The 15,878-nt window shown below is 49.9% G+C and overlaps 1 protein-coding gene across 1 annotated transcript; it reads left to right on the top strand.

Moving 5' to 3' along the window:
- Positions 1 to 10: 10 nt before the first annotated feature.
- On the top strand, positions 11 to 13,674 carry RIBC2 (RIB43A domain with coiled-coils 2). Its single transcript, XM_075552653.1, has 7 exons — positions 11 to 220; positions 2,060 to 2,141; positions 6,982 to 7,326; positions 10,537 to 10,655; positions 11,192 to 11,419; positions 12,440 to 12,606; positions 13,583 to 13,674. Exons 1-7 carry the CDS (start codon positions 107 to 109, stop codon positions 13,659 to 13,661), a joined length of 1,134 nt encoding a protein of 377 aa, XP_075408768.1. The 5' UTR covers positions 11 to 106; the 3' UTR covers positions 13,662 to 13,674.
- The last annotated feature ends 2,204 nt before the right edge of the window (positions 13,675 to 15,878 follow it).

Raw genomic sequence — 15,878 nt, 5'->3', positions numbered from 1 at the left:
GCCGGCTCGGCCCTGTGCGGGCTGCAGCGGGTCCCACTTGGGGGGTTCGTTCCTCTCCTCCCGCACCGCCCCCGATCCCCGCAGCGCGTCGCGGCGCCTTAGAGCCATGGACGTCGCGCTGCCCAAGGACCTGGCGCAGGACGTGGGCCTGGCCAAGAGGAGGCACGCGGAGCTGTGCCGGCAGAAGCGGCTCTTCAATGCCAGGAGCAGGCTCATCGGGGTGAGGGTGAACTTCGAGTGAAACCTTTCAGTGTCGGACCCAGGCGGAACTGCAAGCGGGGTGTGTGTGTGTGTGTGCGTGATGTGTGTGCAGGGTGTGACGTTCCCTGCACTGGATCTGCACAGGATGGGAGAGCTTTGGGCAGAGCAAACCTGCTCACCCCGCACCTGGCAAATTGAGTCTCAGATTGGGGAGGGGAGGGGAGGGGCTTGCCTGTGGCTGATGCGAAGTCTGGGGTCATTCGGAATGTGGTTCTTCCCAGGAACCAGATTTTCTTTCGCCTTTTTTTTTCTTTTTCGTCTTCTTATTCTTTAGCATTTTATATATTCTTTTTATTTAGCACTTGCTCTTTTAATTGTGGCTAAAGTATGCACACCAAAGCATTCTCCAATTCAACAACTCTACATGTATAATTCAGTGTCATTAATTATATATACTCAGCGTTGTACAACCACTATTGATAGCCTTTTCCAAATTATTCCACCACCATTAACATAAACTCAGTGCCCCTTAAGCAAAACTCTTCCTCCTCCACTCGTGGAAACCATTGGTCAAGTTTGGTTTCTTTTTTTCTTTTTTGGTAGTTTTCTTGATGTCATACACTCCATTCATTTAGAAACTTTTTAGAAGAGTTGTATATACATCATCACAATCAGTTCTCATGCTCCCCCTCCTCACCCCCTCATGGCCCCAATAAACCATTGCATCATTTATGGTCTTTATGCATCCATGCTTTCTGTGCTTCACAAACTGGGGGACCCAAGAGAACAATAAAAAACAGCAAGAATAAAATAATAATATAAAAATATAGAATAAGAAGGAAAAGACCACTATTAAATTTTTTTAAGCCAGAGAAGAAATTTCTGTCTTGGAACAAGCAAGAAATAGCCTAGGGCAAATTCAGGCCAGGTCAAGAGGGAGGTCAACTGACCTAGTATCATGTTATACCATTATACAATCATCTCTGTAAAGCTGTGGCGAGGGGATCTGCCCGAGGCTTAATCTGACAAGAGACTAGATGGGTTTGGGGCTCCCACTGCCCTCCATAGCCTTCTACAATTGGGTGTTCATAATTTAAGCTCTAATATGTTTCCCTGTATCATATTTGGATTTTTGTTGTCTTTGGATCACACAGGCTGGTGTGCTTCTTCCATGTGGACTTAGTTGATGGCTTACTTAGATTAGGAGTCAGATTTTTCCACATCACCAGGATCGCCTCCCACGCCATGCACTTAGGGAAGATAGGCAGTGCCTTTTTCGCGACAAACCTGAGCTGCAGAGGAGTCCCTGATGGTGCAAACACTCCACGTGCCCAGCTGCTACCGGAAGGGTTAGAGTCTACCCAAAGGTGCCTCAGAAGAAAGGCCTGGAAGTCGATTCCCCAAAAGCATCCACCCCAAACTCTATACCCCACATACAGGGGTCTCCCTGAAGTGTAATTGACTGGATGGCAGGTGGTTTTTGTTTTGAGGATCTTGAAGAAGCTCATGGCTCCATGGAAGTAGCCTACATAAAAACGGACACATTAAAATGTCATGGACTGGGAGCTGTGGAGGAGGGGAGTTCAGGGAGCAGTCCTGGGGCAGGGAGGGGAAATCTGGGAGGGCTTCCTGGAGGAGGTGATGTGTTGAGGATCATAATTTGTTAACCAGGAGAATGCAGGAAGATAGCTCTGGAGAGAATTTGGACTGAGGAACCACCCAGCAGGGGTATCCAGGCATGTGTGTCCTCTCACACAGGTCATTTACAGGAGGCCAAGACTGCCAGGTTAGAAGGACTGTTGTACACTGACTAAAAGTATGTGGTTCTAACTCTGCTCCTCCTGTTTTCTATTTCCAGGGAGACCTAGAGGCCTGGGATGTCCAGCTTCATGACCAGAAGATAAAAGAAGCAACAGAAAAAGCCCGACATGAAACCTTCGGTGAGTAGTTTCCGAGTATAGACTCTAGGAGCTTCGGGCAGGGTAACTTTCAACTCCTGTCACCATTCTCCGGAAATGTACAACGTTATTGGGAATGTAAGCATTGTCCTTCTTATGCTCCTTCTCCTTTGTCCTGGTGGCATAGTGCAAGGTCAACAGTTCAGAGCCACCAGCAGGTCCTTGAGAGAAAGATGAGGCTTTCTACACCCCTGGTTAGTCTTAGAACCCACAGAGGCAGTTCTACTGTGTCCTATAGGGTTGCTCTGAGTCGGAATTGACTTGATGGCAGTGACTTGAGTCTCCTTTTGGAATTCTGTGTCCAAATAAGCCAAAGAGCAGATTCTTCCCCTCTAAAAAGAAAACGAGCTATGCGAGGTTTCCCATGGATGGGAGGAAATACATGGTAAGTGTAGATGAATAATTTGTTTTGCTTTTAAGTGAAAACTTTAGAACGTGCGTGCACGCGTGCGCGCGCACACACACACACACACACAGAGTCTCTGCCAAGACCTTCCTGGGAAGAAAACTCTATTCAATGCAATGTCTACAGTTTATACCAGATGACACCTCCACGTCCCTGAACTCACACATGAACGGACTGAGCAATTGGTGTGATTCACCTAAGTGTTCTTACTCTTAGATGGAGCCTGGGGGTTGGCACAGGGGAAGAGAGTGCAAACAGTGAGTGCTCTTGGCTGCTAACCCAGTGGTCAGAGGGTTGAATCCACCATAAGTGCCTCCATCTGATTTCAATTTTTAAATTTTAACACTTAAATGATTTTTGAACTGGGATAACAGGGATATTCAATGGTACCTACAGTAGGTTGTCCATTGGTTTAAAAAGTACACAGAAAATGAATGGAAGTAATTATGCCAACATAGTTGCTGTTGGGGGCCAGCCAGTCCACCCCAACTCATGGTACCCGAGAGGACAAAGGGGAACTGCCCACCCAGGGGTTCCAAGCTGTCAACGTCCACGGGCGCAGATTGCCAGGGCTTTCTCTCCAGAAAGGCTGCAGGGAGGGGTTCAAGCCTCCAGTGTTTAGGTGAGCGATCGAGCGCTTAGCCATTGTGCCACCAGGGTTCCTTCCCAACTGTGAGCCACAGTCCTTGTGCGGGTGATGGAACTGTGAGTGAGGTGTTTTATCAGGTGTATAATTTCCAGTATTTCAAGTGTTTTACCTTCTTTATTTTTAGTAACAAAAAAATCAAACCTATAAAAATCGACGTGATATGTGTGATCATGAGGTATCAATGGGATCAGGTATCAGGCATTAAAAAGCAAAAAATCATATCATTGTGAATGAGGGGGAGTGTGGAGTGGGGACCCAGAGCCCATCTGTAGGCAACTGGACATCTCCTTACAGAAGGGTTGCGGGGAGGAGATGAGCCAGTCAGGGTGCTGTATAGCAATGATGAAACATGCAACTTTCCTCTAGTTCTTTAGTGCTTCCTACCCCCCACTATCATGATCCCAATTCTACCTTACAAATCTGGCTAGACCAGAGAATGTACACTGGTACAGATCAGAGCTGGAAACACAGGGAATCCATGACAGATAAACCCCTCTGGACCAATAATGAGAGTAGAGATACCAGAAGGGTAAGGAGATGTTGGGGGAGAAAGGGGGAACCGATCACAATGATCTACATGTAACCTCCTTCCTGGGGCACAGACAGCAGAGAAGTGCGTGAAGGGAGATGTTGGACAGTATAAGACATGACAAAATAATAATAATTTATAAATTATCAATGGTTTGTAAAAGAGGGTTCCGGGGAGGGAAGGGAAAAAATGAGGAGCTGGTATTAAGGGCTCAAAGAGAACGAAAATGTTTTGAGAATGACGATGGCAACAAATGTACACATGTGCTTGACACGATGGATGGATGGATAGATAATGGTAAGAGTTGTACAAGCCCCCAATAAATTATTTTTTTAAATCGACACGATAGACACATACATGTAGTTCAATAGGCTACATTATAACATTTCCCCAAATTAACTGTAGAGGTGTTATTTAAAGAATTAATGAGGAGCCAGCCCCAATCCCAATGAGGGGCCAGCCCCAATCCCAACTACGTGGACAGGTGCCCCTCCCCCCAGAAGAATTTTCTTCAGAGGACAGCACTGAAGCTACAGCTCAGGGAGAGGGACATATCTGATCAGAACACATAGAAGCAAATGAAGGGGGAGGAAGAGAGACTGGAGCACATGCTGGCCCACCGAGCCTTGAGGACGATATCACTGACCCATTGCCCTACAGGGGACAACACTGGAGACACAGTATGGGAATTGCACCCGATCTGACCCCAGCACACCGAGGCAAAACACTAAGGGCAGCAACAGAGCAGCAAGGGAAGCAGAACAAAAATGGAGTTTGGGGCCAGAGTGTGGCACCCCATCAGACTCGACTGGAAAACACTCCTAGAGGTCAACAAACAGACCTTGAACTATTTACAGGCTTTAAAAAAAAATAAGGCAAAGAAAATTAAACATTTTACTTTATATACACACATATCGATATATCTCTTGATGGTGCAAACAGTTAATATGCTCAGCTACTAACCATCAGGCAGGCTGGCACTTTTGGTCTCCACAGAAGTGCCTAGGAAGAAAGGCATGGCAGTGAACTTCGAAAAACCAGACATTAGAAACCTGTGGAGCACACCTCTGTTCTGACACATGATTTGGAATTAATTCAGTGACAACTGATATACATGTCTGTCTCCATAGAGACAGCGTCTATAGCTACACCATGGAGCCCTGGGAGTGTAGTGGTTACACATTGGGCTGCTAAATAGAAGGTTAGCAGTTTGAAACCACCATCCAGATCCCTGGGAGAAAAAGGCTTTTTATTCCTGTGAAGAGTTACAGTTTTGGAAATCCACCGTGACAGTTCTACTCTGTCCTTTAGGGTTGCTATTGAGTTACAATTGACTCAATGGCAGCGAATTAAAAAAAGTTTTTAATTACGAATTAGATGGGGGCTTAGCTTTCAGTTTATCCTTTTTTTATTCAAGAATTTAAAACAAATTATCATACTTCGCAATAGCTTACTCTGTGTCTGGCACCCCCCCACCCCCGCCATTTAAAAAAAAATCTTCAGCAAAGGAGATTTCCTCTTCATCCTAAAGAGGTGTGCATCATTGCCAACCATGTTTGTTGTACATCGGATGTACTCATACACATCCAAAGGAGCCCAGGTGGCATCGTGGGTTGTGTGTTGGGCTGCTAACTGCAAGGTCAGCAGTTTGAACCCACCATCTGCTCCATAGGAGAGAGGAAGTTTTCCATTCCCATAAAGATTTATAGCCTCTGTGTTAGACTGGGTTGACTAGAGAAGCAAATTCACAAGGACTCAGAGAGAACTTTATATCAAAGAGTAATTGTACATTAAAAAAAATCTCAGTCCAGTCCAAATCAAGTCCATAGTACAATATTACCCCCTATATTGATACTAGTCCAGAATTACGTATTTAGACTCATGTAGCCATGCAATGACACCGAATGCAGGAAGATCACAGGCCAGTGGGTGGATCCAGTGGCAGTGGAAGCATCTAAGCACTGGCGTGGGTCTCCATGTGGCTCCTCCTCCAGCTCCAGGGCTCTGGATCCATCAGCGTAGCTCCATGTAGCTTGTCAACAGGAATATCTTGCATGGAGCGAGTGTGTGCCTGACCTCTAGTGAGCTCTTTATCTCCTTCGTGCCTCCAAATGAGGTCATCAAGCTGCAATCTGATTGGCAGGCTACTCCACCCCTTCACTCTTAATAGTCTCAAGTTTATGTAACTCCCAGATTATGTAACTACCACAGCCTCTGAAACCGCAAGGAGCCATTCTAATCTGCCCTGTGGGGTGACTATGAGTTGAAATCAACTCAATGGCAGTGGGTTTGGTTTGGGTTTTTGGCATATGTTGTCATAATAACTTCTAGAAGTTCATTTCTTCCCTTGACAATATTGCCATGAATGCCAACCTATTGAATGGATCCTTTGGCAACATGTGTTGTTGTTTTTCCCATTCAGCATATTTTGAAATGATTCACATATAATCTAGACCTGCTGCTGCCGAGTCAATTCTGACTCATGTCAGGCTGATAGATCGTTTTCAGTTTATTGATCGTTCAGTTTTCTTTTGAGTGGCTTGCCGGTCCCTTCCTGGCATGGTGGTTACATGTTAGGCTGCTGACTGCAAGGCCAGCAGCATAAAACCACCAACCACCCCTCTGGAGAAAGACCAGGCTTTCTGATCCTGTAAAGATGGACAGTCTCAGAAACTCACAGAAGCAGTTCTACCCTGTCCTATAGAGTAACTATGAGTTAGAATCGACTTGATGGCAGTGTTTGTTTGCATTTTTGATCCTTTGTAGAAGGAGCCTGGTGGCACTGTCAGGCAAGCTTTGGACTGCTAAGCACAAAGTCAGCAGTTCAAAACCACCAGCTGCTCTGCAGGAGAAAAAGGAGACTTTCTACTCCCTTAAAGTTCTAATTTGCTCTATGGGGTCGCCCTGAGTTGGGGCCAACTCAGTGGCAGTGGGTTTTGCATTACCAGGAGCCCTGGTGACACTGTCCAGGACACCATGAACTACTGACCACAAGGCTAGCAGTTCAACACCACCCACCCCGCCTCCAGCTGATCTGTGGGAGAAAGATGCAGCTGGCTGCTCCCACAAAATTTACAGCCTTGGGAACCCTATCCAGGATCTCCAGGAGTCAGAATCAACTCCATAGCAGTGGATCTTTGGGTTCCTACTTTTACAGTCATTAAGAAAACCCAACACTTGGAAGTGGACTTAAATTAATTTTCTCTTCTGAGCTTTTGCTGTACTTCATTTCTTCTAGCTGCTGAAATGAGGCAAAATGATAAAATCTCGTGTATCCTGGAAAACCGGGAGAGGAGGGATAGAAAGAATCTCTGTAGGGCTATCAACAACTTCCAGCAGAGTTCTCAGCTGCCAGAATCACGCCGTGAATTTGACCTGTCTGACCCCCTGGCCCTGAAGAAGGATCTCCCAGCCCGGCTGTCGGACAATGATGTGCGCAATTCAATATCAGGGATGCAGAAGTTCCTGGGTGAGGATCTCAACTATCACGCACGGAAGAAATTCCAAGAAGAACAAAACCGAGAGTGGTCCTTGCAACAACAGAGAGAGTGGAAGAACACGCGTGCTGACCACAGTTCTGCAGGTAACGAGGCAAACAAGACTGGTCGCAAGTCTGGTTGTCGTTGTTGTTTTTGTTAGGTGCACTCATGTCAATTCGGACTCATAGCTCCCGGGGTACAGCAGAACGAAACACTGCCCAGCCTTGTACCACCGCCATAACCGTGGCCATGTTTGAGCCCATTGTCGCATTGCTGTGTCCAGCTACCTCCACAGGGGTCCTCCTCTCTTTTGCTGACCCTATGCTTTATCAGGCAGGATGTCCTTCTCCAGGGACTGGTCTCTCCTGACACCATGTGCAAAGCACATGAGTTGAAGTCTCGCCCTGGCTGTACTTCTTCCAAGGCAGGTCGGTTCGTTCTTCTGAGCTTCTGTAGTATATTTGATATTCTTTGCTAACACCACAAGTCAAAGGCACCAATTCCTCTCTGCTCTTCCCTTATTCATTGGCCAGCTTTCACAGGCATCAGAGGAGCCTGGAAATATGTAGTTTGGTAGGGTGTGAGAACCCCTCTCTCACAAATCAAACAAGGGTCAAGAGGGGCATGGTTGCGATTGAGAAAGATAGATAAAAGATAAGACAAAGTTGGGGTGTAGGGGGCACCAGGAGAAGGGACTCCAGGGCCCAGCACTTTATTTGAGGCAGGCTTATATACAGTTCTTGTCATATACAGTCTTGTTTATATATAGTATCCTGCATTCTGTGACAAGTTCTCACAGTTTGCTGACAATTTCTTTGAAGGCAAACAAAGAAGCAATAATATTTCATCCAATTGATCTGTAGTCTGGAGAGGAAGGTCAAGCCCAAACTAGGAAGTGTAATGGAATATCTACATTTCAACCATTTCCTAGGGAACAGGAAAGTGTATCTTTGTGGAAGGTCAGACCATACAGTGCCTTAGGGTTGAGCTATCTGCTCCTCCCCACCGGCTTTGCCTAAACCGTGGAATATAGTGGTCCTGTCTTACTTGGAGAGGAAATGAGGCGCATACGGTCCAGTTAATACACTCTGACTCAGAAGCCCGGGACAGCGTTCTGCTCCAGGTTCTCTGAGTTCAGAGATTTTAGTATCTCTGCATTCCTATCTCAGAGCTCATCCGAAAACACTCTGCTCCCAGTCGGGGTCAGGTGCAGCTTCATCTTCAAAGTGGCATCTTTGCTTTGGAACGTGTTTGCAGCAGCTTTCCCAGTGCGATGCCTTGCTTGATTCCTCAGCTGCTGCTTCCCAGGCACATTTATGGATCCAAGTGAAAGGAAATCCTTGCTAGTTCAATTGCTTATTGGTCCTGCTGTGAAGATTTCCTTTCCTTTGTAATGAGGTGTAAATCATTGACAGCTGCCGCCTTAGAAGATCATCGGCAAGCGCTTCCAGTCCTCTTTGCTTTCAGCAAACAAGGCTGTGTCTGCTGCATACCCCAGACTGTTAATAAGCCCTTTCCCAACCCTGATGCCATGTGCTTCATCGGCTGGTGGTTTTGAACTGCTGACCTTTCAGACTGCGCACAGCCCAATGCCTAACCACCACGCCAACAGGTCTCCTATGTTCTTCATACAGTCCAGCTTCTCAGATTGTTCCCTGAGCATACCGATCAAATAATGATAAAACGATACAGCCCAGATTCCTCATTTTAAACCTCACAGTACCCCCTTGTTCTGCTCATTCGACTGCCTCGTGGTCCGTGTGCAGGTTCTGTATGAGCACAACGAAGTGTTCTGGGATTCCCATTCTGCTCAGTGTTAAGATCCACACAGCTGAACACCCAGCCTTTGCAGTCAAGAAATGAAACCCTGGGTCGTTTGTTGCTGTTTGTTGTTAGCTGGGGTAGAGTTGGCCCCTAATTCATGTGAACAGAGAGCATTGTAACCCATAGGGTTTTCACGGGTGGTTTTCAGTGCTAGACTGCCAGGCCTTTCTTCCTAGCCACCTTAGTTTGGATGCTCCCCTGGCAGGTGGGGTGATGGCTAGAAGTCACACTGGGCTCTCCCACCTGGAAGGCGAATATTCCATCCAGAAGCCACCAAGGTTTTGAAGTCCTGACCATGTGGAGAAAGGGAAGATGCCCGCAGCCTGCACCCCAGCCCCTGTTTCCTTCCTGTAGCCCACCCACTGACACCCCCCTCCACTGGAAACTCTGAGGGTGCATGTTGTGCTGGGGCTCTCACTGGGTGCTAGAACATCAAGGTGACACTGAATAAGTCAGTCTCTGCCCTGGAAGTGTTCGAAGTCCGCTGGGGAAACCAAATGGGAAACGACCAGGTCCATCGTAGTGGCCTAGGCACTATGGAAGAAGTTTCTGGATGGCGAGGAAGCCCATCAGTGAGCAGGGCTGAACTCCTGCCCTCAGGGAGTTCATGGACAGGCAAGGATACCATCAAGAGGAACGTGAGGAAGAGATGCTGGGAGCTGGGTCAGGAGGGATGCACTTGGACCCTCAGGGGACTCTCCCATGCAGCCTATTTCCTCCTCTCAGCCTGGCCTCCAAGGGCTGGGGCTTCAGTGCCTGCAGCGGCCTCTTTGCTTATACTCACTCCCCAAGCATACCCTCTTATCCCCTCAGAGCCCACTCCCACCAGAGTGGTGCCCTCCCCAGCCTCTCTGCACCAGATCTGCTCAAGGTCATCAGTTACCTACCTCCCTGTTGTCCCACCCAAGGTGGGTTCTCAGCCTCATCTTATCTACTTCCTCCTCCTTGACATACTTCATTCATGTGGCTTCCAGGATACCTCTTGGGCCTGCCCCCATCTCTCAGGCTCCTTACTTGATCTTGGCTCATGTCCTGAACCTGATGATGCTGTCGACACCAGGGTTCCCTGGACAGCTCTGCTAGCAACTAGCTCCCCTTGACAGCCCCCCTCACCCCGCTTGGTAATTGGCCCTCGTCTCCTGGCTGCACGCCATCCTCTCTCAATGGTGAGCATCTGTGGCAGGAACCCAGACCATGGACCCACTGCCCCTGGACCATGACTCTTCTCAGATGACTCACAGACATGTCAACCTTCTGGTCACCCAGCTCCCAGACCCAAGTCATCTGCACCCCTTCTCCCAAAACCCACCCTAAGGCCATCGACAACTCACCTGCAATCCTACCTGTTCTTCACCCACTCTGCCATTGCAAGGCTGCATAAATGAATGAGCCACCCAACTTGCTGGCCTCCCTGCTCCCACTTTGACTCGCACCCCCCCTTCCCCGCCAGCCTTTGCTCCACCCAGCACTGGGCCCTGCCCCCCTTTCAGAGGCCCGGCACACGCACACTCGCCTGCAGTTGGACAACACAGCTCAGCACCTGCAGATGTTGGAGGGCGACACCAGGAAGGCGTTGTGCTCGATGGTGAAGGAGTTCAACAGGAGCCAGGTACTGCTTTGTGTCTGGTGGCAGGGCACACATGCCCTTGACCCTTCTGTGGTCTCTGACTGTGCCACCCCCCGCCCCCCTGGTCTAGAAACAGTGCAGGGTGCCATTACAGGTGCAAACAAGACCCAGCCCCCACTCCGGAGCTCTAGATCCCCAAACCAAGCCATCAACCTTCTCTGCCTGCACATTCTTCTGGGGCATCCCCTGCCTGAGCAAGGACTTGGCTGGGAGGGCTTATCTGTGATCACATGCATCAGTGACATTGCTAGCACATCACTTGAGAAGCATTCTGTGTGCAGGGATGTCCAGGGGTTGACGGGACCACAGTGGCAAGGCCTGGGACCAAGCCTGGGGTCCAGGAGCCCACTCAGGAAGGCTCAGCTCCTTGCTTTGGATATCTGTGCAGATAAAGACCACTAACTTACATCGTCTTGTACTCACTCCACCCCACCCCAACCCCTTCTTCCTCCAGGGCTACCTGGGAGGTTTGTCCTTGGGGTCCTTTGGAGTCTCCCCTGGTGTCTCCTTTCACTTAGGCTCTGGAGTCAGCAGCCAGGAGAAAGCACGAGAAACAACAAGAACAAGAGGACAACCTGGCTGAGATCACCAACCTGCTCCGCGGGGATCTGCTCTCAGAGAACCCGCAGCAGGCGGCCAGCTCCTTCGGGCCCCACCGCGTGGTCCCTGACCGCTGGAAGGGCATGACCCAGGAGCAGTTGGCACAGATCCGCCTGGCCCAGAAGCAGCAAGTCCAGGAGAAGCTGGTGCCCACTGCCTGGGGCTCAGGGCTGGGGCTGGGGTTGTCCTGGGCGGGGCTTGTGCACAGAGGTGGGAGAGCAGACCAACCCCTATGCAAGGTGCAGTGGGCGGTCCCAGGCACAGCAAAGCCGGCAAGGGCGGGGCTTTGAGCAGAGGCTTGAAGGAATTTGAAGTTCACCCAGAGGAGACCAGGCCCCTCAGGGATCCAGTCCCAGGTCCAGAGCACTGCGATGACCCAGGCCTGGCCTCAGCTTCCAGATGTGGAAACTGGCGGTCTGCACTCTACAGCAGAGCCAGTCCCCAGCCTGCCTTCCCACCCCTCAGCGACAGGACCTCTGCCACGCTGTCCCACTTCTTGCTGATGCAGGCTGGCGGGGTCAATAGACACTCTCTGAGTCCCTGGGTTGTGGACAAGGGGGTTACCTGCCGCCCTGGCCCTGCTTCCTCAAGAAACCAGACCCACTGCCATTAAGGCAGTTCTGATAGCCACCCGACAGGACAGAGTAGAACTTCCCCCAGCACTTATGAGATGCTTTACCTAGTAGACAGCCTCTTCTTTCTCTGAGGAGCTGCTGCTGGGTTTGAACCCACTACCTCACAGCAGCCCAGAAGATGTGCTAATGAAGGCATTCACATTCAACAAGGATGATAAAATGGATCCAATGCCTAGAGGCGACTCCTACCCTGGGCACCACCCAACAATACATTAGGGTGTAGTGGCTTTCATGGCAGTGCAGGAGTGGGCCTGTCCCGAAGTTGTGCCCCAGGGTTGTCAGGTGCTGCGGCAGCCCACTGCGCTTGTGCTGTGGGTGCCATGGGTACCCACAGAGGTGGGATGCGCTAACCATGCAGAGCCAGGAGCACCAGGGGTGTTGGAGATGGGCCCCTGAGGGGCACAGGGTAGGGACAGTGTGGCTTCTCATATGACCTTAGGCCCCTACCTTCTGCGGCCTCAGTTTCCCATTCTGTAAAGTGGGAGGCCTGAACTGGAAAAGGAGGTGGTGAGTGAGCACCGTTCTCTGCAGAGGCTCCAGGAAGAGGAGCGGCAGCGGAACATGGACTGGGACCGGCAGCGCGTGCAGAAGGCTCGGGCCACCCTGCTGCAGGAGAGGCAACAGCGGCGGCAGCTCCGCGAGCTCCGGAGGGCGCTGGACAGCAGCAACCACGGCTTGGCCTGCGAGCAGCAGCTGCAGTGAGTGCGGCCGGCCGTTGGAGGGCTTCCCGGGAGGAAGGGCGGTGCCAGCCTGCAGTGCCAGGCAGGGGCTGCCAAGACGAGCCTGGGGTTTCCTTCCTCCCCAAGTCTGGATCCCAGCCGGAACATCAAATGCGCATGATCTAGTAGGTGCCCTTGTAACTGAAGGACATGACGTGCGTACTTGGGGTCACTGTGAGTGGGTACTGGCCCGGTGACCACGAGATCTCTACTTCTCAAGCTCGAGGCTTGTCCTCAGAAGGGACCCGCGGGCCCTTTCTCCCAGCAGGTGTCCACTGGCCACACAGTTGGGTCACGGTTGGTCTGTGGGGGCCTCAATTGCACATTTAGGAGTGACCCAAGGAGGACGTCAGAGCCCTGGTGGCGCTGTGTAGTAAGCGCTAAGCAGCTCCTCACAAGATGGGCGGTTCAAGGCCACTGATCACTCACTCTGTCGGAGATATAGATGATTGATTCTCTTCTGCTCCCGAGAGGACTCACAGCCCCGAGGGCCGCTGTGAGTCAGAATGGGCCAGGTGGCAGTGACTGGTTTTAAGGGAGCTGGAAGGGAAGGGACCATTTGGAGACCAGCGGTGATGAAGTGGATGCCATGGAGTCCACGCTGACTCATAGCGACCCCCGCCCCGCCCCGCGTGGGTTCCCGAGACCGGAACTGGTAGCGGTGGAGACATCTTCCGTCTCCGGGGGACTCCGGTGGCATAAAGGGCACGTGTTGGCCTGCAACGAAAGTTTGCGGGCTGGAGCCCACCCACCAGGGGAGAGCCCTGCCTATGGGTGCCCGTAAAGATGACAGCCTGCCAAACGCTGTACCTCGGGGCTGCTGGAGCCAGTGGACGCCACTCGAGGGCAGCGCACAGCAACTCTGGTATAAGACAACGTTTGCTGGCTCCATTTTGCCGCAAAGACTGTTCGGTGGGGCCTTGACTTTCCTCCACTCTTTCTGTTTTACTACCAGGAAAAAGGAGATGAAGGAAGTCTTTACCAATTACCCCACCGGGGACTATTTCTCACAATTCAACACCAGGAGCCGGTAGTGGAGAAGGCACACTCCCCACCCACCTTTGAAGAGTATGTGTGAAGACTCGGTTGTTATTATTATTGTTTAATAATAATAAATTTAGAACAACTGGGTCCAGAAGGATGCTTCGACTCTGTCCTTCCATGATGGGCGGTGGGGCATTTATGAAACCTTTTCGCCAAGTTTCTGCGAACAGTGCCCTCCCTTCTGTTCAGCCCCTCCCTCTCAGAGCGCATCTCCAGCGCTCCCACCCCACTCTGGGCTGTGGATATAGACCAGCAGGCAGGGCCGGCTCAGGTGGGCTATGGAGAGAAGGTGGCATTCGAGCTGAGCCCGCCTCTTATGTCTTAGACCCCCAGGTTCAGCTGTTGCAAAAGCTAGCTCTCGTGGCGCTGTCTGGTAAGCATGAGATCGCCAGCTTCATGATTTTCAGTTCAAACCCACCCGCCACTTTGCAGGAGAAAGAGGAGGTGGTAGGTTTCTGTAAAGATTTACAACTGGAGCAAACCCTACATAAAGTCTCTCTGAGTCCGAAGCATCCTGGTGGCGCAGTAGAGCATTTCACTGCAAATGGAAAAGTCACCGGTTGGAACCCACCAGCCACTCTGAAGGAGAATGAGGCTTTCTGCTGCCGTCCAGATAGACAGCCTCGTACTCCCCAGGTGGTGCTCTGCCCTGGTCCTCCCCCAGGGTAGCTCTAAGTCCACCGACAGAGGGAAGTAACAGGACCTCATTCTAAAATCTACGTGAGAGTAGTTGATTGACTTCTCACAGCAGCCAGGGAGGGCTGGGAGCTTTGGGGGATAAGACCCTAACCAGACGTGTGGCTCTGGAAAAAATGTCTCTCTATCTGTAAACGGTTCCCTCTCTTTGTTGATAAAGCCCTTTGATGTGCGGACACATTTCATTTTGACAAGATTCCATGATTCTATTTTTCTGTTCCCCCCCCCCAATCGTTTAACTTTTATTTGAGGAATCAAAAGAATGCAACAAATGGAATCTGTGTTAATTAGAGAAACAAAATCAGAGACACTCATCTATGTCTAAGAAAGAGCTTTACATACAAGAGCAATTGTATATTGAGAAAACAGCCCAGTCCAGGTCAAGTCCCTAAGTCTAAGATTAACCCATATGTCCAATACCAATTAATAAATTCCTCTTCAGACTCAGGCAACTCAGGAAATGATGCTGAATGCAGGAAGATCAAGAACAGTGGTGGAAAGTCTTGTGGATCCAGTGACGGTGGAAGCATCTCAGTGCTGCCAGGGGTCTCCACGTAGCTCCTCCAGCTCCGGGGCTTGGGCTCCATCAGCAGAGCTCTATGTAGCTTGTCAACAGGAATGTATGGCAGAGAGTGTGTGTGTCTGGTCTTCCAGTGAGCCCTTTATCTCCATCGTGCCTCCAAATGAGGTCATCAAGCTGCAATCTGATTGACAGGCTAGACCTCCAGCTCTTCACACGAGATTATATAACTGCCACAGAATCTATGTTGATTAACGTTAGACATAACCCTCTCTGAAACTGTTCGTTTCTGACTGGCCTACATCTTTAGAACTAATAAGGCACATCTTTGAAAATTTTTGTGCCCTGAAATACAGGGAAAGTGGAATTCTTCCTTGTCTAGAAGTGAGAATTGTATTCATTGACTCGTTTCCTTTATAACCAAAGGCCTCTTGACTCACAGGCTACCTGTAGTGCCTCCAGAGACCCCCAGGTCTTCGATAGGCGATACCAGGACAGCTGATGTACACAGTCTGAATGCTCCACATGGTTGTCTCCAGTATTGACAAACACTAGATAAGGAGGCGTACAGCTATAGGCCAAACTCACCCCCACCCCCATGGCTGTCCTTTTTGACACACATGAGTCTCAGTTTCCCAGAAATCTGAAATGAACCCATACAACAAATGGCAGATTTTTTTTTTAACCTACGTGGGCCCTCTGTCAGACTGTCGAAAGCAGTTCCCTCTCAAATTACAGGAAACAGTAAGTGGGACTTTTGAGAAAAAGCTCAAACCCACATACCATCATATACATCCTAGTAGAGTTTTACCCTTATTTAGCTTACAAAACAAAACATCCCACAACCAAATACATGTAAGGTCATCAAACTACACATACACACCCAGTCTTTGTTCATTCTCAGGTGACCAAATATCCCCAAAGTGAAACAAGGTGGAAACCAGTAATCCCCCATCGCCTTGTCTTCATAAACAGCTCTTCGTTTCTTGAG

The sequence above is a fragment of the Tenrec ecaudatus genome, chromosome 6, assembly GCF_050624435.1.
Source record: "Tenrec ecaudatus isolate mTenEca1 chromosome 6, mTenEca1.hap1, whole genome shotgun sequence".
Classification (NCBI taxonomy): Eukaryota; Metazoa; Chordata; class Mammalia; order Afrosoricida; family Tenrecidae; genus Tenrec; species Tenrec ecaudatus.
This window is presented reverse-complemented; position numbering and strand designations above follow the sequence as displayed.